Source organism: Drosophila rhopaloa, unplaced genomic scaffold (genome assembly GCF_018152115.1).
Source record: "Drosophila rhopaloa isolate 14029-0021.01 unplaced genomic scaffold, ASM1815211v1 contig_3, whole genome shotgun sequence".
NCBI classification, from domain to species: Eukaryota; Metazoa; Arthropoda; class Insecta; order Diptera; family Drosophilidae; genus Drosophila; species Drosophila rhopaloa.
In genome coordinates this window covers 10,182,929-10,205,741 of record NW_025335123.1, presented here as the reverse complement: position 1 = coordinate 10,205,741, position 22,813 = coordinate 10,182,929, and the positions used below count along the sequence as shown (strand labels likewise).

Genomic DNA, 22,813 nt, shown 5'->3' with positions numbered 1-22,813 from the left:
CACTACTTGGTACTTCACTACCGGCTGGCCACACTAAACTGGGGTAAACAAAAGTTGTGTTGTTTATTGGCGATTTAATTTGAGTGGGTAGGAGCGTAAAACGGCCGTTACGAGGCCATGTCGAAGCTGAGCGACACAAAGATCCCGATCAAGGAGTTTTTGGAGGCGTACCGTCTCCAACCGTGCCTCTACAACTCTCTGCTGGACACCTACAAGAATCGAATGTCCCGGGAGGAAGCCTACGAGGCGATTATAAGGGCTCTTAAGATCCCGCAGCTGACTGTGCTGGACATCAAGCTGAAGATCAAGAGCGTGCGCACCGTTTATTCGAAGGAGCTTCGCATCTGGATGCGCGAAAAGGAGCTGGGCAGGAGCTACGAGCCCAAGTTGTTCTGGTTCAAGTTGGCCGACTCCTTCCTGCGCTCCGTTTCGCTCTCCCACTGCAAAAGGGTAAGACTTGGTAGTTTATTTTAATTCTTATGCTTTAATTTGTACTGTAACCCACCGGCAGTCGAAGAACAAGCATGCTGATGCCCCCCAAACGCCGGTTAAAACGGAGGAGTCGCTGGTGCCCTCGAGCAAACTGCTCTTCACTGCCGCAGCAGATATCAGTATGAGCGAGGACGCGCTGGAGGAGGAGGATGAGGAGCAGAATGGCGAGGCGGAGGAGTGTCGCCCCGACCATGCCAAGCATGCAGGGAGCAACTGCATCATTTCCATGGCCACGGAAAACCCACGTAGTGGCAAGGCCGCCGAGCTAATCATCGATGATTCTTCGCTCTGCGTGGTAGAGCAGCAGCAACATCAGGGGCATCCTCAACAGCTCCCGACCACGCCGGCTAATCGGAAACTGAGGTACAACCCTGGTCTAGACTCCGCCGGCGAAGATGAACTAATGATCTTCGGCCAGAGCATTGCTTCCCAGTTACGTACCATAACGGACTCTTATTCCCGGTCCGTGGCTAAGTTACGCATCCAGCAGGTGCTGTTCGAGGCGGAAACTGGACAATTTCAAAGCACCGAAGTCAATAGTACCCAGCTCCAGAACTCCTTTTAATCCTTAAGCCTAGATTTTAGTCAAATCGTTAGTTTAAAAAGTCCTTGTGCTCAGTTTTCCCGGTAACAAAAGCCAAGAAGCTCTGGATAAGACCATTTTCCAGGGGTATATCCAACCCGTTTGTCATTCAGTGTTTGTAGGTAAGTTTATTCCAATGATTGACGATTAGGTTTAACATGTAAATATACCTTTAGGAACAATGTATATACCTTGTAAGCAATCGAAACCGATATGGGTAAACTGGTGACTGGAACTGTAACTCTTTCAAAATGTTGTAAAAACGTATACAATTGTGGAGAAAAATTGTTTAAAATGATCGGTTTATCGAGGTTTAAGGTTTGTACTATGCTCTGGAAACCGATTTAATATCTCGTTAAATACAAAGCTAAACCTCTGTATAAATAAAATACATTTGTAAATATCAGTTCTTCAAAATATAAGTCATTTAAAATAAAATTAGAAATATTTAAATTTAAACTATCGATCCTTTTAATGTATGAATTTTCAAGATAATAAAACAATCAAAAAATTATAAATATAAATATATTATTATTATTATATAAATATATTATTAAATAATTGTACTAAAAATAAATAAGGGCCAAAACACCAAGCCTATCGATATTTCTTAAGTCGCATTAACATTTGATTTGAAAATGGTTATCTATGAAATTAGTAGAACTATCAATATTTAGCAAGCTTTATTATTTATTTTAATTTAATTTTTTCGTTAAGATATAGTTATTAGTACCACCAATGTGCATACTATCGATTCACTTAAAGCCAATTTAATTTGAAAATCACAAGGCTACGACTTATAACTTCGATTCGTTTTAGATTTTATTTGATATTGAGTTCGTTTGGTCACAGCTGAAAAAAATTCACAAGGTTTTTCCACCAATTTTCAATTGTTTGCTAAAAAATTAAGAAAAAACAGACCCCCTATCGATAGACAGAAGCGATTGCAATTCTTCGTGGCCGTGGATTGGAGCAATTGCGGTGCGTGGTCACACTGTTTATGCTTGCATTTGTCTGTGGAAATTTCATTTCACAAAACCGAGATTGTTGAATTAACCAAATTAGAACGTTTTAGACCGAAATACAATAGCAGCAATATGCTGCAGTTAAATATAATTGTGAGTATCGCCAGTCGCATTTCCCAGCGCACACAAACGCCAGTTCGAGCACACTCACACACATACGCACGCACACAGACAAACTCTCACCCACTGCATTGTTTCTGTTCTGACTGTGGCAATTTCTTTTCGCTGGTCTCTTTCTTTTTTTTTTTGTGTTGTACTACAGCTACGGTACTTTTCTTCGACTTTTATATACGCTATATAATTCGCGTGTGAAAAAAGAGTATGTTTGGTCGTAACAGCCCTGAAAGCGAGATTAAGTGCAGTGGAGAGATGAAGAGAGTTTTTGTTGTTGTTGTGGCTGCAATAATGAAAATTCGGTGAAGCAGGCACATACATGCATACATTAGTTCATTGCTCATTTTCACTTGTTTATTGTGAATTAAATAAAAATTGGCGTAAAAAGAGTGTGTTTTTCATGGAGACGCATACAGTAGAATGTAGTTCTGATGTGTGTGTGTATGTGGGGAAAAGGAGTTTGCTGCAGTCTCCTGTTTTGTTGTTGTGTCAACCTTGACTTACGCATTTCTCCTCTGCTTCTCCTCTTTTTTTCACTCTCCACTCCTTTTCTCCTCTTCTTTCCCTCTCCGCATTGCACCTTTCTGCGCTTGGCGCTCATTTGACATTTTGCTCAAACATGTTGCGTTTGACATGTGTGTGTGTGTTTGTGTGTGAAAGAAAAATAGTGCAAAACAACAATTGAATCGGAAATCCAAGTCGTACACCTAATTTCTATATAGCCCAAAACGCAACAACAAAAGTCTGTTAATGCGCGCGCGCTCTGTTTGGTTTCCCTTTTGTTTTTCTTGCTGTTTTTGCCGTTCTTTGCGCTGTTGCCAGTTGGAAAATGCTGCCCAATTGGCTTGGCTCAGCTGACAAGTGCAGTTAACCACCCACCAACACCTCCCATTAAGCTGTAAAAAATACGCAAAAAAAGAGCAAGAGAGAGATAACTGAAAATTCGGATTTCTCAATTAAAGCTCCGCACACGCATGTGTGTTGTTATTGAACTTTTTTTATGTTCATAATAGTTATACCACAGTAACTAACCCATTCAATTGCACTTGCAGTTTATTGAACACGCTGACGTATACGTTTAAACCGCAATTCGATGCCCAACCTATAAACAATTGACGCCCGACGCCCTTTCGACACAAAACCACCCACTCTACACACACCACCCACTCGACGCCCAGCCACCGGAAGAGGAAGAAAAATAAGCAGGAGGAGGAGGAGGCGCACCACCACCACCACATCGCCCAGTGGTGGCCACCTGCTGCTCAAGAAGCTCCAGGAACAACTGCCGCGATGAAGGTGGACACGGTGAAGCTGAAGAAGGGCTCCTCGGAGCTGACGGCCGAGTGCCGCGAGCTCATCGACGAGCTGACCAAGCGGCGCACGCGGGCCGAACTTCTCGACTTCCTCGACACCGTCCATGTCTGGATCTACGGCAAGTGTGAGCTGTACCACTGGATCGAGATCCTCGACCGGTTCGACAAGATTCTCGAGGAGGCCTCGCGCCATGTCAACGCCAACGAGTTCGTGCTGCAGTGCGACACCAACTTCCAGGAAACGGTAAGGACAACGGTTAGTTTCCCCGGTTTACCAGAACTCATTATACGGATATAAATTAGAATTCGGTTAAATATCATTGCTTCCCAGAATATTTTTCACTAAGATTTCAAGGAATTCCAACCACTTTCTGATACTGAGTTCGCTCTTGTTAAAGTTTTTCCTTCGAACCACTTAAGTTTCTTAATTTGGGAAAAGACTAAAATATAGGCTAACAAGTCGATTTTACATACGTATTTTGAAGTAACAAGTATTCATATTTTCTTATATTTTTAATTTTTTAACTGCACAAAGTTTAAGTAACGTTTAACTATTATTGAATAAAAATTTTCTTATGATATAATTTTGAATCTTAATATGTTAAGTCAGTTTAAATTTAATACATCTTAAATATTGATATTACTCTTTTAAAGTTCATTAGAAATACATCGCAGATAAGTAAACTTCAGATTATAGTAGGATATTTTCATTTAAGTCTCTTCAAAGAAAATAGCTGAGCTTAAATACTAAGTTCTATTATTAAATGTTTTAAATTTCTTATTCTTTGCGAATAGTTTTTGTTTCGCCTTAACAATTTTGTGTGCCTCATAGTTAATGTAAATATGCCTTTTGTTATCCGCAGGATGTCACACTGCTGCTGCACGTACTTAACTTTACCACACTGCTGATCGAGCACTCGTTCTCGCGGCACTTGTACAATTCCATCGAGCACTTGACGGTGCTGCTCTCGTCTCAGAACATGGACATCGTCCTGGCCGTCCTCAATTTGCTCTACATGTTCTCCAAGCGCAGCAACTTCATACCCCGCCTGCCGTTCGAAAAGAAGGAGCTACTGATCGTCAAGCTTTTCAACATAGCCGAGGTGGGTCATATCATTGGAAAAGCATTTTTGTTGCCATTTTCTATAACACTTATGTTTTGTTTTAGCGCTGGGGGGATCCCAACTACGGCCTGTCGCTCAAGGACTGCTGCATTGGCGAGCCAAAGCTGGAATTCCTCTACCAGCTGTGCATCGACTATGTGGACGAGCACGGTCACGCCGCACAGCTGGAAATTCCGGATATGATGGACCTCTGCCACACGGCATCAGCTCCCGAGGTGATCAAGACGATTGCCGGACAGATCTCAAAGCCCAGTGAGGCAATCAAGGTGTGTAGTAAGACTTAATAATATTTATATATAGCGGACTGAATCCCATTTCAAAAAATATTGCAAAAGCACTCCTTTTTCTAATAGAAGCACAAAAGAAAGCATAAACTATTTTCCATCTACTTACAAATTGATTTTAGTTTTTCCTAAATTTTGAATAAAAATTACTAAATTATTGAATATTTCTTGGAAAAAGAAATATATGATTAACCTAGAATCAAAACGAACACAGACTTTGTCTAAACGATATTTTTTAAGTTGTAACATAATTGTAAATTCACGATATATTTCCATTGTGTCCATAGATGCGCATTGCTCACCGGGTGCGCTTGATCTCAGGCTTCAACAACTACAAACTGCGCCTTCAGTTCGTCCAGGCGCGTCTTCAGGCCGTCTCCATTCTGATCTACTCCAATGCCCTGCAGGACAACACGGACAAGGTGTTGTATGCCGGCTTCGGCGAGGAGCTGTGTGAGCTGATCGACAAGGAGGACGTACACTTGGTGGAGATACGGGCGGCCGTGCTGCGCACACTCACCTCGATGCTGCACTTTGACCGCAATCCAAATGTGCCAAGGTAAATAATTGAATGTGGCTGAGATGTGTATATTGTAGATCCCCCGATAATTTCTTGCCTTTTCATGACTTCTGTGCAGCAGAGCCGGGTCGCGTCTGATGAAGATCGTCCACTACACAGGTGCCGAGCGGCAGGGCGGAACGTTACCGCTGCTAGTCCGCGACTGCATCGATAATCTGACCACCCACGGACTCACCGAACGCTACCCGCTCATCCTAGCCACCTCTCTGTTCTCACTGCTGTACCACTTGGCCAGCTACGAGATGGGCGGCTCCGCTCTGGTTAAAAGCGGCATGATGCAGTCGCTCCTGTGCGTCATCAGCTGGCCGGGAGTTGACCTCGAGCACATCACTTTCGTCACTCGCGCAGTGAGGGTCATCGACCTGATCACCAACATAGATATCGCACGTTTCCACCAGAACAACGGACTCAACGTGTTCATCGACCGTCTAGAGAAAGAGATCAAGAGCTGTTGCAAGGCGTTGGCCGATATCGGCATCACGCTGAAGGAGTCCACGCTGCGCGACGACCACAAGCTGGACACCTCGCTAGACCAGGTCGACGAGGATGTGGAAGGTGGGGACTAATAAATTCAAACGATTGAAATTAATATTACCTTTATTTAAAAATGTTAAAACTCAATTATCTAAAGCTTTAGCGTACCTTATTTTCAAGATTATATTGACAATGATAATTGAGTGGAAATATAAACGGAATAACACAAACATAACTCCTATTTCTCTTTTTACAGATGGAACTGGAGAGAACGCATCCGTCGCCAGTGGAAGCGGATCGCCGCGTCGCGAGAATTCTAGTGATGGCGTCAGCGGCGCGGGTAGCAGCGCATACAGAGCTTACCACGAGCATAGTGGTGGAGCTGGGTCTGGAGCGGGACTCCTAGACATTGGTGGAGCACGCCTGGCAGGCGGTGGTGGTGGAGTAAGTCGAGCACCTGGTGGTATACCCTATGATCGATCCCTAGGATTAATTAATAGAGATGGAAGCGCCGCTCGACCGCCAACCATCATGTATCCCACAAACAGTTACTACGCCCGTCCGCTGGCCGAGCGCAAGGCGGAGCTATCGTCGCAGCTGCCGAGCAGCCTTGCGCCGAAGAAGCCTTCCTGCGTCACTCAGCGGGCGGCGCTGCTTAAGTCGATGCTAAACTTCCTGAAAAAGAGCATCCAGGATCATGCCCACTTCAGCAACATGCGCAACATTATGGAGACGAGTCTGACCCAGTCGCTACGCCACATTATCGCCAATGCGGAGTATTACGGGCCGTCGCTGTTTCTCCTGGCCACCGATGTGGTTACCGTGTACGTGTTTAACGAACCGTCGCTGCTCTCCTCGCTGCAGGATCTGGGCATCACCAGTGTGATGCTTAAGGCTCTGCTACAAAAGGATGTACCAGCCACCCGGGAAGTGCTTGGATCCCTGCCCAACGTATTTTCAGCCTTGTGCCTGAACGAGCGCGGATTGTTTGAGTTCCTATCCTACGATCCGTTCGACAAAGTCCTGAAGGTGCTGCTTTCTCCGGACTACCTGGTGGCGATGAGGCGACGCCGCTCCTCTGATCCGCTGGGCGATACGGCCACCAATCTGGGCAATGCCATGGATGATCTAATCAAGCATCATCCTTATCTGCGGGCGGATGCCACAGAGGCGATTGTCAGGCTGCTAAATGAGTTGGTACGCCTAGGATCCGATCCCAGTTTCATTTGCTGGCGCGCGAACAAGGAGAGCAGTGGCTCTGGATCTGGCTCCGGCAGCCATGGCGGTGCCCATCACGTGGCGTCAACACCCTCGCCCATGGTCATGGTGGCTGGCTCGGGGGGATCTGCTTCGGTCCTCCAGGGTGCAGCGGATACGAACGATAGCAGCGGCGACGACGACGACGATGATGACGAAATGAGCTCAGCTTCGCAGCAACAGCAGCAACCCACGACTCCGGGTCAGAGTGGAGGAGCCACAACACCCAGGACACAACAAGTCGGAGGAGCTTCAGGAGCAGGAGCGCCAGCAGCCACATCGCAGGCTGTTAAAGTGGTGACGCCACCGGAACGAGAGGCCATACCACTAATCGACTACATCCTCAACGTGATGAAGTTCATCGAGGCGATATTCAGCAACAGTCCGAATGGCGATCACTGCCGGGAGTTTGTGCTCCACGGCGGACTAAAGCCCATCCTGCAGCTGTTGTCACTGCCCAACCTACCGGTGGATTCGCCAGTTTCCACTACCTCACAGGCAGTGGCCAATGTCTGCAAGGCCATACTCAGCCAGGCGCAGGAGACCAAAGTGCTGGATGTGGCGCTCAAGCAGCTGGCGGACATTGTGGCTCAGCTGAAGCCACTGATCAAGCACTTTACCTTTCCCGGCGGCAGTGTCTTGCTTGCTGAGCTCGTCTGTTGCCAGCGCTTGGAGGACGGCTTCGCCAACGCCGAGTACACGCCCATCCTGCACAACATGAGCTTCGTGCATGGCTACGTGGTGATGCTGGTGCATCTCTGCCGAAACGCCTCCAACGACATGCGAGCCATTCTTCTCAAGCGCTGGGGCGTGAATCGCGAGACCGGAGTTCAACTGCTGCAGCAACTCGTCCAGCTGTACATCTCACTGGTGTGGGAGAGCACCATTCTGCTGAATCTTTGCTCGGATGAGCCCACCCAACATCCGGATCTCATCTGGGATGAGATTGCAGCCCAGATGTCGGCGGCAGCTGGCACCGCGGATCCCCTTACCGAAGCAGAGCTCTCGAGGAAACTGGAGCGCGCCGCGGAATTCCGGACAAAGTACACGCCCGAGGAGCAGTTCCGTTACATCAAGTCTCTGCTAGCGGCGAGTTCCCGATTGGGAAGAGCGCTTGCAGAACTTTTAGGCACGTTGGTGAAGCTATCGGTGGGATCGCCGCAGACACGGCAGCGTCGCATCAACGATTTGATCAGTAATATCAACAAAGTTCCTACGCCAGAGGCGCGCGAAATAGCCCGCATCCTCAGCTCGATCCTGGTAAACGGATTTAGTCACGAGAGCATTCTACCCAAGCCGGTGCCGAAGCTTAAGCTCACCTTCCTCATCTGCTCGGTTGGATTCACTGGCCCGATGCTGTTCGACGACAAGCGTAGCGCTTTCCATCTGATGATTTCGCAATTCTGCGCAGAGAATGGACTGAAGGCGTTCTTTGAGATGTTCTATTGGGCGCTGTCGCTGGATAATGTATCCCAAAAGTTCGACTTCGATCAGTGGGCCTCGATGGAGGACCTTATGCAGGCACACGAGGACGACAAGCGCGATTGTCCAGAGGGCACTGGTGAGTTCCTCGACGCCTGGCTGCAGCTGCTCGAGAAGATGGTCAACCCCCGCGCCATGTTGGACTCCCCGTACACGATGAGTCCCCGGCTAAATTATCTGCCCGATTCGGTTCCATTTGAGCCGGTTTTCTACCTAATACACATCCACCAATTGGCCATGCAAGCACTGCGCAGAATCTGGGCACGTCGGCCGATTCCAAACTACGGTCCGAGTATGTTTGAGACCATGATCCTGATCCTGAAGCATCTAATCAAGTCGCATCAGACCCTCTTGGATCGCTATCACACGCGGATGAAGGAGATCAAGTTCGAGAATCTGTACATTCGAAGCACGGACGATGGTCTGAATGCGGATCATATCAAGACCCTGACGGACATGGGCTTCATGCACTACCATGTGATCGAGGCATTGCGGACGAATGCCTCCCTCGAGGAGGCCACCGATTACCTGCTGAACAACCCTGAAGCCAGTGCTCTTTCGACGACGGGCGCTCAATCGGGCGGCTCTGCTCCTCCGCCGCCGCCACCACCAACTGCCTCCACAATGGACATTGACATGGATCTGCCCGCAGACGGAGAATCGACGCAAAGCAAATCGTCCGCTTCGGCGAACTCAAGCTATGACTATAAGCATCTTAAGCTGATGCCGTCGCTGATCTTCGATCGCTTCTGCGACGAAGCCATCTCGAGGGCCTTCGAGTTTATGGAGGCGATACCGGATACGGTCAACAGTGCTGCGGATTTGATAGCCGTGCTTTACAGACGCCACAATCACCTGAACAAGCAGGTGTTTGTCACCAACTTTGTGCGCAACATCATCCAGTGGGTGGACTTCACACTGCAGCTGTTTGAGCCAGCCAAGTCAACCGGATCGAAGGCCTCCCGCCTGGAGGAATGTTTGACTGGAATGACGGCCACCCGGCTATTTGTGCGTCTCAAGACATCAACGCTGCTGCTCGAGGAGAACTTCAGTGACCTGCATAAGCCTCTGGTGGAGGCAATAACCGCCCAGGATGCCATGGTGTCGCTGGTCAAGCTGCTGGACTGCATGAGCCAGTGGATGCTGGAGCAATCCAGTGAGACTGCTCCTGGTCAGCAACAGCGTGCAACGGTACCGCGTTGGGTGCAGAATCTGGTGGATCTTATCGATGCCATCGACAGCATCAGCAACATTCTGCAGCGCAAGGCCAACATGCGTGCAGTGAGCAGCGAGGTGTGGCGCTGGTATGACGCCTCAACGGGCAAATGGAATGCCTACTCGGAGGCCAACAACGAGCTCATCCGGAATGCGTTCGCGGCCGGCGAACGCTGGCTGCACATCAACATTGGCCGCCAGCGTTGCACCGTGAGCCTGAACTGCATGACACAGGTGAGCGAGGCATCCGGCACACATCGGCCAGTCTGTCCGGCTCTGAAGCTCAGCGAGGCCATCACCAGTCTGCACAACCCGATGGCGCTGCACAAGTTTGAGCATCTGCTAAACCGCGTCGTCCGTACTTCACCCGACGGCTCGGGCACCGTGCATTCCGATGAGTTGATTTCCCTGCGCCAGCTGATCAACTTTACCGATGGCCAACAGCAGCAGCAGCAGGAGAACTCTGGAAATTCCAACAACGAAGAGGGAGCCAGTGAGGATAACGCAACCGGAGTCAGTGGCGGATCCCCGCCAGCAGCCATGACCACGCGCAGCAAGTCGCGGCAGAAGAACGCGGCCGCTGCAGCCGCCGCCAAGGTGAAATCCCAGCCAGGTAGCTCGCCGCCCATACCCAAGCGCACCCAGAAGATCATCCTCAACGAGGAGCAGGTGGGCCTGAGCAAGTTCGATTGCGGTCGCATCATTGGCAGCATTGTGGACCTACTACAGCCGGCGCATTTGATGCTCAATGAGACGAAGCTTTCGTTGCTTCGGCTTTGTGCGAGATTGACGCGGAATTACGACAACGCCCAGGTATTCATCCGGCGGGGCGGAGTACGGATGCTGCTGCATCTGCAGCAGGCCTGCAGTTTCATGGGCTTCCCCACCTATGCAAACATTATACTGCGCCACGTCCTGGAGGCACCGCCCGTGCTCCAGGAGGCAATGGAACGGGTGCTAGGCATGCGGGCTGCCGGCATCGTGCCCGTGAGCCATCGCGATCTCATCTACGTGCTCACCCAGGTGTCATCGGCGGTTTCGCGCAATCCACAGATCTTCGTGGCCGCCGCCAAGGAGATGCTCAAGGGCGAGTACTTGCTTAACACGACCAGCTCGACGCTGGCGGACGATGCCCGTGTCATGGTCAAGTCCAAGTTTGGCCAGCAACCGACGGCGGCGGCGGGCGGGGCCACGCCCCATTCACAAACTCCAACGCCACCGACAGCGCCCAAGGATGACCTCAAGGACGATCCCCAGGTGCAGTCATCGGTGGCCGTGCTCAAGGATCTTCTGCACGGACTAGTACAGCCGTGCTGGCATTACGGCGGCACTGGGTCCTTGGATCGCGGCCAGGGCGCTGCCGAGCTGCTGCAGCCGGATCAGCCGCCAGGAACGGCGCAGGGATGCCACGATGATGAGGTGAGTCTTAGTCCCTAGTCTTTAATGATATTTGCATTTACATAAATTGAGATATAAATAAATAATATAATATTAAATAATGGCAGAGGCTTATCTATTTGTATAACTTATTATCAAGCAATTTAATAGGCAAATTTCTTTGTCTTAAAAAATTGTTTTATTTGTTTATGTAAAGCTAACTAGGAACGTTATAAGAATCTGAACCCATTCTTATATGTGCAACATAAACGAGTTGGTCATGTATATTGCTAGACCATTTCTGTTACAGCGTTCTTTCTCGTAATTTGTTTTGTTTTAGATGCATATCCATCTTGAATAATAGGTTCATTAGTACTATTCACTTTTACTAAGCAATGCTACTTTTACTTTTCAAATCTTCTCTTCACTAAATATTATTTTATTAGTTATATTTCCGCTTTCAGGAGACCCCAGCTCCCGCGACCAGCAAGAAACAATCCTCGGGCGGAGGCGGAGCAGCTGCTGGCCAAGCCCAGGCGGCTGAAAAGTTCGAGCCGTGCTGCTGCACCTGGCACATCCCAACCAGCGGGCACACCCACGCCAAACCAACCATCTCGCGCGCCACCCTGCTGAAGCTGCTGGCGGATTCGACCCGGGCATACCAGTCACTGGTCCCGCGGGTCCTCTTGTCCCACATTTATACACCTGCGGACAGTCCATTGATCTCCGCACCGCAGCAGACGTTCCTGGGCGTGCTGCTCGACCGCTTCCTGCCAATAACCCAGCGGCATCATGTCCCCGAGGTCAGCACAATGACCCGTGTGCTGGTGTGCTCGCTATCGGACTGCTACCAGCAGCCCGGAGTCCAGGTGCATGTGGCAGAGGAGCTGCACGCGGCGGTGGCGCGGGCCCTGGCACAGCCGGATTCCGCCGAGAAGCACACGCGGCTACAGGTGCTGATGAGCCTGTTCCCAAACCTCATTGAATCGCCGATGCTGTACGACAAGGTGCACTTGCACCGCAACAATATGTATCGCGTTCTCCTCCGCCAGGGGGTGATGACCTATCTGACGAAGGTGGCCCAGTACAAGGATCTGTCCAACCACAATACGCTCAGCACTCTGGCGGCCATCCTACGACCCATGGAGATCCTGCTGAGATTCAGTGTGTCCACCACCACGCTTGGCTCTAAGCGGATTCTCTTTGGTAGCGTCGGTGCGAATGGTGCCGGGAACGGGAACAGTGCTGCCGGAGGAGGCAGTGGAACCGGACCGGGATCGGGCAACACCTACGGGACCATCATCAACCGCCGACTATATCCACGTTTGGCCGCACGCACAGCCGTCAATGCCGCCGTTGAGCGCTCCAATGCGATGGGTGGCGAGCACGTGCTGCGCGACATTATCCGAAATGTGCTGTCCGACCGGCGTCATGCCTTCGAGTTCATTTTCAACTCGGACGAGATGGCCGTGGACTCGGAGGACTCGTCCGCCCCGGGCGCTGGAGTGAGCGGAGGTGGCTCTGGATCGGGCGGTGTTGGAGGAGGCGTGTCGGGATCGGGATCAGGTGGAGGCACCGCAGCCGTTATCGACGTGGTCGAGGAACGGAGCAATGGCGGCGATACCAACGATCCCCCGGCAACCGTGAGTTCTGGATCATCGGTAGCAGGTCAGTCCTCGGCCGGTGGTGGACCAGTGCGACCAGTGCTTAACTTTGATCAACTATGGGACGACTTCCTGCAGAGCGAGGGACTACGTCTGGCCTCTCGAAGCGGCGGCGCCGGATCTGGTAGTGGAGCCGTCGGATCCGGCTTAACCGGACAACAAAACGGAGGCAACGCCACAGCTAGTTCCGCGAACTCGGGAAACAATTCCGGTAGCGGAGATCCACGCCTGCGCACCAATCCCGATGTGGACGTGGGCGGCGCCAATGGCAGCGGCGGCGGGTCCAACACAGGAGTTGTGAATGACAATGGAATCGGCGGCGGCGGCGGCAGTGATGGCGCTTCCACCTCATCGGACACTGGAGCTCCGGGTGGCGCCCGCGATATGAACCCCTCGCTGCTGGGCGAAGTCAGCACCTCCGATTCGGATTCAGATGCCTCCACGGAGAACGACGAGCGGAACGAGGAGGACGAAGACGAGGATGACGACGCTCCCGATGAGGATGTGGATGAGCACAGCGAGACCGATGTGGACGAGGAGCGACCGCGACAGTTTATCGAGGTCTTCGATCACATCTATGAACCGGAATCCTCGGAGACGGCGTCCAACGATGCGGATGTGGATAACGACGATGATGATGACGAGGACGAGGACGACGTGGACGACGACGATGATGACGATGAAGACAACGACGATGAGGAGCGCGAGGAGAGCCAGAGCGTCATGGATGCGGAGCTGGATAACCAAATAGATATCGCCCTCGCCCTGGTATCGTCCAACAATCGTCCGCGACGCAGCGCAGCGGTTAACGCCTCTGGCGATGGCTCAGCCAATCGTCCCAATCCCGATGACGAGTTGGACGATGAAGACGAAGACGTGGATGGTGATGGCGATGGCGATCCTGATGTGGATCCGATTGGCGGACCATCGGCTGCCCAGGCTGAGGCCTATCTATACGATCGATTGGGCAGCGGCTTAATGCCCACACCGCCAGTCGGTTTCCGCGTGCGGATGAACAGCTCGATAGCCCAGCCACTAGACATTGATGTCAATGGCGGCAATGGTGGTAGTGGAAGCGGTGCGGGCGGCACTGGACTGGCCAGTGGCTCTGGCAGAGGTTCGTCGACGGGCGGAACAACGGCCAGTATAGGAGCAATCGCCTCCGCCGCCCTGCGTCCCTCATCCGGCTCATGGATGGCACCGGACTTTAATTTCATTGGAGTGTCGGGCGGAGCGAGCGGATCTGGCATTGGAGGTGCCTCTGGCAGCGGAGGAGCTGTTGGTGGCAACGCCAATGGGGGCGAGGTGAACGCCTTCCTCACGCCCTCCTTGTCGCAGCTGGAGCGCACTGGTGGTGCCTCCGGCAGTGGCCAGAACATGAGCAATCTCCTGGACGAACAGCCATCGGTGCCAGGTGGTGGAGGCAGTGGGGGAGGATCTGCCTCTGGTGGCGGCGCTGGTGTCACTGGAAGCGGTGCAAGCGGTGGCACCACGGGACAGCATCCGAACGCAACGCTCTGCACGAATGGCGTGCGCCGACGCTTGCTCTATCTGGACCAGCAGTACTGTGTATGCATGCCCACGCATCAGAATCCCACGGAAGAGACCCAGATGGAGACTTTCACTCAGGATGGTGAGTATTTTAGTGCTTCTCTCTTGTAGTCACATCTTAATGTTCTCGCCAACCCATCACAGCTCTCCACTGGTGGCTGGAGGAGGCCACTCTTTTGGACATGGAGAGCCAAACTGACGTCTGTCTATATGCCGCTCACTTTCTGCTGCCCCATCTCATTAAGGAGCTGAAGACAGCGCATCACCAGCGTAAACAGGAGGAAGCCGCCCGCCAGACGGCCACAAACTCCACAACATCAGCGTCGGCAGCGACTGGAGCCACTACATCCTCCATCTCAACGGCGGCGTCGACAACAGCAGCTCCCACAGCGAATGCCTCAATTGCGTCCAGTATACTGGCGAATGCCGTAGCCGCGGGATCAGGAAGCAACAGTATGGTCGTGCCACCGGTGGCCGCCTCTGCCACGGGAGGCACCCGACGCAGCTCGATTCCCGTGCTGATCCCCTCAAGCTTTGGTGCCAGCAGCTTAACTAGTGCAGCGGGAGCCAGTGCCTCTGGTGACGCTGCGGCCACAACTGGGGGAACCACTAGCCCCTACATACCCACAAACAGTGAGTACTAATCAAAACGTTACAATATAGAAGTATCGATATGATCGACTTTTTTCAGCGTCCCTAAGCGGCAGCGGATCCCTGGACACGCAGACGACGACCCGTGCGCCCCGCCAACGCGGTGGATTGCGCCAGCACAGTCAGCTGCCCTTCAACATCTACGCCGAGATTGACCTGACTAACGAACAGGATAGCCAAGGAGCCACGTCAACCAACTCGACAACAGGGACTCCAGCCGATGGAGCGGAGTCACAGCCACAGCAGAACTCCTCCGCTTCGTCGGCGCCGGTGGCAATACTCCATCACCAGCGCCATCCGCCGGTGCCACTCCTGCCGTCCAGCGGAAGACCATCGCGACCTCACTCACGTCTTGATGAGGCGGAGCTGCTACTGTTGCAGGTAGATTTATTTGTAGATTATTACATTGTAAGTACTTATTCAAAACTACTTTCTCATCACCTTCAGTTGGCCGATCGCCAGGCTGTTCGCAGTCGCTTGCAAGGGTCCAGCGGACACACAAACTCATCGCGCACGTCGGGTTCGGCGCTAATCAACGCTCGGCCCAATCGCGACCTACCCGCCCGTCTGCAGCGTCTTGTGCAGGCTCACAGCTCCATTTCCGGACGCAGCAGTGCATCCGGATCCACGCCAGCTCCGACGCTTGTTTCCATGCCCACGCCTATATCTAGTGCGAACCTGGAGCAGCTGAACGTTACCGCACCGGATGCTGTTGGCACAGAAAGAAACTTCGCCCTGCCGCCTTCCCTGGAGGTTGATGTGGATGTGCTTCCCGGCATACTAGACATGCCGCAGCAGGAGGCGCAACCCGAGAGGCATCAGCTGCTGCTGTCACCACCTCTGCCGCCACATCCCAGTGATACGGAGCCGCTAGTGCTTACCGATTTCTGGCCCGGTTCGGTATTCAGAGCGGATTCACATGTTCCAGCGGCGGCAGCAGCAAACACAGAGGCTGCAAACGAGTCAAACCAACCGGATCAAACCACAGAAAGCAGCGAATCTGGTCCTCCAATTCCACAGGCTCCCCCACCTGAGCCGACGCCAGTGGAATCGGGCGGAGTAGGAGCTGCCTCAGCTAGTACGCAAACCCCATTATCAACAGAAGATTCTGCAGCAGGTGGAGCAGCATCTGGTGGAGGAGGAACGAGTGGAACAACAGCCACTATAACGGACATGAGTCCCGAGGTGCGGGCCGCTCTCGGCGATCTGGAAGTGCCCGAGGGCGTGGATCCCTCTTTCCTGGCCGCTCTGCCTAGCGATATGCGCGAGGAGGTGATCCAGGAGCACCTGCGCATGCAGCGCATCCGACAGCGGGCGCAGCAGAATGCGATTCAAATAGCCCACGACTCGCTGGTCGAGGTCAACCCCGAGTTCCTTGCCGCCCTGCCACTGAACATCCAGTCGGAGGTGCTGATGCAGCAGCGTATCGAGCAGCAGCGACAGGCGGCTCAGACCGCCAACCCGGAGGATCCCGTAGACACTGCCGCCTTCTTCCAGAACCTGCCCGAAAGCTTGCGCCAAGTGGTAAGTTTAAGAACTCCAAAGTGGATATTTCGTATGAGCAGCGAACTTTACGTTTAAATCCCCTATGAATATAGATACTCACCGACATGGAGGAGTCGCAGATAGCCAGTTTGCCGCCCGAGTTGGCTGCCGAGGCGCAGTTTTTGCGTCGCGACTGGGAATCACGCAACGGCGCTCGAATGGACGCTCATCCGCCCAGCAATGCGCTATGTAAGTGGTCGTATTTGTATTTGATACATTTGCAAGCTCATCAATTTGACGTTTCCCTCATTAAAAACAGCCCGTTTCCAAACAACGCTCCAGAGCCTGGACGAAGCGCGCTGGCACAGCTCCATTTGGTACGACGCGAGTGGCAATGCCCAGCCGCAGCATCACCAGCACACAACGATCGTTCATCACCATGCCCACGCACATCACGCCCCTACCATGGGAAAACCACTGGCTCTCCTGATGATGGAGGACGAGAACATTCTGCTCGATCCGGATTCGCTGGCCACACTCCTGCTCTTTTTGTTCGTCGAGGACCAGAAGGTAAACAGCATGCGACTGCATCGCGTTATCCGCAATCTGTGCCACCACGAACCTACCCGCGACTGGATCATCAGCGCCCTGATCAGCATCGTCCAGAAGACCAACGAGGACAACGCAAACTTTGGGGCTGGCCAGGCGGGCGGCAAGCCGGAATGGCTAAAGCTGCGAGTGGATGCGGCATTCGGCTACAAGAGCAACATCTTTCTGATAAATCGGTTGTACGAGGGCAGTGCCCGGAGCGTCAGCATTAATCCGCAGGCGGCACAGATGATAGTGCGCAACTGCCTGGATCTGCTGTTCGTGCTGGCCAAACACTATCCGTCCAGCTTTGTACCCTATAATCGAGAGGTCAAAGCCAGGCGCATATTGAGTGCGGTGTTTGGCATGCCATCTCCCACCGCTGGTGCAGGAACAGCGGGAGGAGCCGCTGGCGGATTGGCAGGACGGCTGGCCGATGACGGACCACCAGGTGGAACTTTAGACTTCCGCTCACGTTTTTGCCGCTACCAGGTGGCCAATCGGCTGCGCGGCATACTGGACGATCACCCTGCACCGAAACCCTCAACGCCTTTGGATGAGGCACCCTCCACATCGAAGGCGGCGGCAGCCAAGGCCGCTGCCAGTGCCAAGGTGTCCACAGGCAGCCTGAATCAGCACTCTGTGCCGTATCAGACCAATGCCAAGAACTTCTGGGATGTTGTGCTGAATATCGATCGACAGACCCAAGTGCGCCTAGCCCATGTGGCCCAGTTCCCGCTCACTTCACAGCCCGCGTGGGAATGGCAAACGAATACCGCCGACTTCCTCTCGTTCACTGACTCGCCCTTCGGCCAGTTGCTCGAGATGCTGCCCTACAAGGTGATATGCCGATCGCCCCATCTTACCGACATGTTGGTAAAACTGCTTGCCTCGCTCAGCACCGAGTTGCCCAAGGAGGAGGAGCAGTTGCCGCTCAGCGATCAAATGCCCACGCTCATACCCATTGGCCAGGTGGCGGGAGCGTCGGCAGCGGCATCCGCCGAGAATTCTCAGACCAATGCATCCGAGATTGGTGACGGCCTGGCCACCAACAGTGAGGAGCAGGCGACTCCCGCCAGCGGCAATCCCGCCTCCGGTGACGGCAATGCAGCTGTGAAGCGTACCCAACTGCCCACTTTGAGTGTGGCTCTGCCGGTGGCGCCATCAAAGCCACGCCGCAAGATCTACGCCAAGAACTTCTCGCAGCTGCAACTGGTCATCGAGGTGCTGACCCACCAGTGCGGCACCACCGAGGGCCTGGACAACGTGGCCAAGTTGATTGTGAACCTGACGCAATGCTCGCAGGCATCCAATGCCATTTTCATCCAGTACTTGACAGCTGCGATACTTGGATTGGCCGAGGAGGTGCGTCAGGCTATACAGATGCTGCTCAACGAGATTCGCATGTACAACATTCACCACGGCGTGACCAGCACCACCTCGCAGGCCGCCTCCACTTCTGGGGCAGCAGCATCTACTGGGTATGCACCGACGGTGTCGGGAGCCAGTCTGCTGCCCAACTTGGCCGTCCACGAGGGCATCATGCAGGATCGCTTCACCGCGGAGCATGTTATCATCTCGGCGCCGAAAAACGCAAAGCCCACCTGCGAGCTGCAGCTGCCGTCGATGAAGAAGCTGATGTCCAACTCCTCCGCCCAGCCATACTTCCTGCGTACCCTGAAGATCTTCATGCAGGTACGCGACATGTACGAGGCGCAGAATGGATTGCCCACTGGCAGTGGAATAACAGGTTCTTCCGGCGACAACGACGACGACATCATTGACATTGAGGGCGATGGTGGGGCTTCCAACGGTAGCAGTTCGGATATGGCTCCAGGATCGGCCAGCACAATATCGCCTCCTCCGCCCATGGAAACCAATCAAACCTTGCATGGTGATGAGGACGACGACGATGACGACGAGACTCGGGCTTCTCCGGGAGTCGGCAGTTCTGCAGCGGCGACCGCTGGCAAATCTACCAAGCCCACACTGAGTCAGATTCTCTGCCTAGACATTCTGTGGCACACGCTCAGCGAGTGCCTGGTTGCGCTGGAGGAGTCCAAGGACGAGTTTGCCGTCCTGGTGCTGCAGCCCACCGTGGAGGCCTTCTTCCTCATCCACGCCTCGCATCGCGGAGTTGCCAAAAAGCCGGGACGCGGATCCCTTGCCGGAGTTGTGGGCTCTGGACTCCGAGCAGCTGCCGGCGGTGGAATTGGAGGACTGGGTGCAGCCGCATCGTCCGTCCAGGAGCACAGTCCCTCGATGGACGATACAAGCAGCGCCAATACCCTTAGTTCGGCCAGTTTCGAAGGTGAGTTCAAGCATATTTATCGCCTATTGAATTAAATAAATTGCAAATTTTATCATTACCAGATGAGCCGCGGATGCAGGATGCCTCAACAAACACACCGCTTTCGGACAACAGCTCCGCCGGCACAGCACTGAGCGCTCACGAGGCGCAGCTGAGGCAGGACCGCCAGAAGTTCCTCCAGTTCGCCGAAAAGCACCGCACAGTGCTTAATCAGATCTTACGGCAGTCACCCACTCATCTGTCGGACGGACCATTTGCCGTGCTGGTGGACCACACCCGCATCCTGGACTTTGACGTTAAGCGGAAGTACTTCCAGACGGAGCTGGAGCGCCTGGATGAGGGCATCCGGCGCGAAGAGCACACGGTCAGTGTGCGTCGCGTAACCGTCTTCGAGGATTCGTTCCGCGTCTTGTACCGCCTGGGACCGGAGGAGTGGAAGAACCGCTTCTATATCGTCTTCGAGGGTGAGTTTTTGGCTGATAACAGCGAATCCTAAGTGTGTGTTATGTTAGCCACAAGTTAAAAATTGTACTGGTACCGTACTGTTCTCATACTTCTTCTTACTTTTTCCGCAGATGAGGAAGGCCAGGACGCTGGCGGCCTGTTGCGCGAATGGTATGTTATCATATCGCGCGAGATCTTCAATCCGATGTATGCCTTGTTCTGCGTATCGCCGGGCGATCGCGTCACCTACATGATCAATCCCTCCAGCCATGCCAATCCGAATCACTTGAGCTACTTTAAGTTCGTCGGCCGCGTAATTGGTAAGGCTTTTAATAGATTATTATCCAGCATCAGCTCTTAAATGGCTCCTTAATTGCCCTCAACAGCCAAGGCTGTGCACGACAACAAGCTGCTGGAGTGCTACTTCACCCGATCCTTTTACAAGCACATCCTGGGCAAACAGGTGAAGCACACGGACATGGAGTCGCAGGACTACGAGTTCTACAAGGGTCTCGACTATCTGATGAAGAACGACATCTCCACTCTGGGCTACGAGCTGACCTTCTCCACAGAGGTGCAGGAGTTTGGCGTCACCCAGATCCGTGATCTCAAGCCAAACGGACGCGACACCGCCGTGACCGAGGAAAACAAGTTCGAGTATGTGCAGCTAGTGTGCCAGCTTAAGATGAGCGGCTCCATTCGACAGCAGTAAGTATACATGCGCGCATTTTGTTCTGGACCATGTCATGGATTAAAATTCCCGCTGTCTCTTCTTCCCCTGCACCAGATTGGACGCTTTCCTCGAGGGCTTCTACGACATTATTCCAAAGCATTTAATTTCGATATTCAACGAACAGGAACTGGAACTTCTCATATCCGGCCTGCCGGATATTGACATTGAAGATCTAAAGGCGAACACCGAGTACCACAAGTACACCTCAAAATCGGCCCAGGTAAGGCCTTCACCATATATGTTCTTGTTGCCATCCCTCTCTAAACCATGCCTCTTCCATCCGATAGATTCAATGGTTCTGGCGAGCATTGCGCAGCTTTGACCAAGCGGACCGGGCCAAGTTCCTGCAGTTCGTCACTGGCACCTCGAAGGTGCCGCTGCAGGGCTTTGGCTCCCTAGAGGGCATGAACGGCATTCAAAAGTTCCAAATCCACCGGGACGATCGATCCACAGATCGTTTGCCCTGTGCGCACACCTGGTGAGTACAACTAACGTAAAATTGCAGATTTTAAATTATTAAGCCTTATTTTTTCTATATATATCTGTTTACAATATAAATAAATAAGCAAGATCTTTAACCATTCATATAATTAATTAATCGACCAATTTCTTTCCTTGATTTTCCAGCTTTAACCAACTGGATCTGCCCATGTACAAGTCTTACGACAAACTGCGGAGCTGCCTGCTAAAGGCCATACATGAGTGCTCCGAGGGCTTTGGCTTCGCCTAAACAAGAACCCCAGTGGCAACGGCATCAGCGAGGCCTACCAAGCAACCAGCAACCCATGGACGTAACACTATTCCTATAACGCAACACGTGCAACACGACGAGAAATGCATAATTGATTTGAACAGAACAGAACAGCCACTGCAAATGTGCGATAGCGGCAACAGAAACTGCATGCATACACAGTACATATAGTTATATAGTATATATAAAAATGTTGAATTAATTATTAATTTTTCGCGCCTATATATATACAATATATATTTTCTTAAATTTTCAAAAGAAACGGAAAAAATCTAAGGAAACCTAAAAAAACAACCCTAAAACAACTGATACAAATGCGAAACAAGCATATTCGATTTAAATTTGTCTGCGTAACTCATCCTATTATATTGTTTTGGAATCTATCCCTGTCGTTTTGCACATTTTCATTAAAACAAAAGGATTTATATAAAAGAAAACACAAATTTTTATTTACATAAACACGAAACCGAATAGCAAAGGATTAAACGTAGTATATAGAATGCAAATGCACATAAACACACAGATTATACACTTTGGTTTCTTGTTTACTTAAGTGAATTTACCGAAGATAACGGGGAAGAAACAAAATAATTAAATGGATTAAAGTATTTTGATGTAAGAAATAAGTCCTTATGTTATGCATTTTATGTTTACCTTTGGAGTAATGAGCCGCAGATGTAACTTAAAGAATGTGGAATAAAGTAAGAGTAAGCTCATTTATCATAATACATTTTCAGAAGTCGCTTCTTTACTTGGGGCTTATGGATTTTTAACACGATCCTTGGGGGATTTTTTTAAACCGATATTCGCATATATATATATATATATAGAATCATGATAATCCTTCATTATGATTTTTTGCGGAAATAGGAAAACATTTTATAACAAATTCAACGATGTACATATGACATTCTTACATTCGACTTTTCATTACAAAATCGAATAATCAAGCTTGATTTTTTCGGATTTTTGTTAAAATATTTTTTATACGGGGTATAATGATTTTGGTTAAAATATTGGTTGTTTTTAATATGATGGTTTTATGTCGTTGTCATATCGAAGTTTGCTTTCGTTCCATTATCCCTTATTTTGATATAGATTCCGTTAATTTTGTAATATGAATTAAAATGTAACATAAATTATGTTCTGATTTATTAAAATTAAATTTTATTTGCAATACTAACCCATCTTTTTTGAATATATATGTATTCACATATCACTTTATAGTTATTTTTTAAGTATTTGGATTTGTTTTAAATTTGAGTGACATTTTAAAAGTTTTTTCTTATTATTTCATAATTTTAATATTTTGAAA

The 22,813-nt window shown here is 51.1% G+C and overlaps 2 protein-coding genes across 8 annotated transcripts; both read left to right on the top strand.

The window, feature by feature from the left end:
- Positions 1 to 34: 34 nt before the first annotated feature.
- On the top strand, positions 35 to 1,534 carry LOC108049817. Of its 2 annotated transcripts, XR_001769557.1 has the most exons (3): positions 35 to 450; positions 512 to 1,197; positions 1,252 to 1,534. XR_001769557.1 is itself a non-coding variant. In XM_017131145.1 (2 exons), the coding sequence occupies exons 1-2, from the start codon at positions 118 to 120 to the stop codon at positions 1,055 to 1,057; spliced, it is 879 nt and encodes a 292-aa protein (XP_016986634.1). In that variant the 5' UTR covers positions 35 to 117; the 3' UTR covers positions 1,058 to 1,534. The 2 variants fall into 2 exon arrangements, 1 of the variants encoding a protein (XP_016986634.1); XM_017131145.1 differs by having other exon boundaries at positions 512 to 1,534.
- A 400-nt stretch (positions 1,535 to 1,934) lies between these two features.
- On the top strand, positions 1,935 to 22,228 carry LOC108049855 (E3 ubiquitin-protein ligase HUWE1). Of its 6 annotated transcripts, none has more exons than XM_017131201.2 (19): positions 1,935 to 2,193; positions 3,267 to 3,771; positions 4,391 to 4,630; positions 4,696 to 4,917; positions 5,223 to 5,494; positions 5,574 to 6,070; positions 6,246 to 11,362; positions 11,785 to 14,617; positions 14,680 to 15,168; positions 15,227 to 15,567; positions 15,634 to 16,710; positions 16,785 to 16,920; positions 16,991 to 19,570; positions 19,633 to 20,034; positions 20,146 to 20,334; positions 20,401 to 20,722; positions 20,802 to 20,967; positions 21,035 to 21,225; positions 21,375 to 22,228. In XM_017131201.2, exons 2-19 carry the CDS (start codon positions 3,505 to 3,507, stop codon positions 21,475 to 21,477), a joined length of 15,444 nt encoding a protein of 5,147 aa, XP_016986690.1. In that variant the 5' UTR covers positions 1,935 to 2,193; positions 3,267 to 3,504; the 3' UTR covers positions 21,478 to 22,228. The 6 variants fall into 6 exon arrangements, with proteins under 6 accessions (XP_016986690.1, XP_016986688.1, XP_016986687.1 ...); XM_017131199.2 differs by having other exon boundaries at positions 11,767 to 14,617; XM_017131198.1 differs by having other exon boundaries at positions 3,267 to 3,783; positions 5,577 to 6,070; positions 11,767 to 14,617.
- The last annotated feature ends 585 nt before the right edge of the window (positions 22,229 to 22,813 follow it).

Excerpts from the sequence above, each read along its gene's own strand:
- LOC108049817 (XM_017131145.1), top strand. The coding sequence starts at position 118 with ATGTCGAAGCTGAGCGACACAAAGATCCCGATCAAGGAGTTTTTGGAG. Across the intron at positions 451-511 it reads CGCTCTCCCACTGCAAAAGG|TCGAAGAACAAGCATGCTGA; the intron begins GTAAGACTTGGT and ends ACCCACCGGCAG.
- LOC108049855 (XM_017131196.2), top strand. The coding sequence starts at position 3,505 with ATGAAGGTGGACACGGTGAAGCTGAAGAAGGGCTCCTCGGAGCTGACG. Across the intron at positions 16,711-16,784 it reads CCGAAAGCTTGCGCCAAGTG|ATACTCACCGACATGGAGGA; the intron begins GTAAGTTTAAGA and ends CTATGAATATAG. Across the intron at positions 20,723-20,801 it reads AGCGGCTCCATTCGACAGCA|ATTGGACGCTTTCCTCGAGG; the intron begins GTAAGTATACAT and ends CCCCTGCACCAG.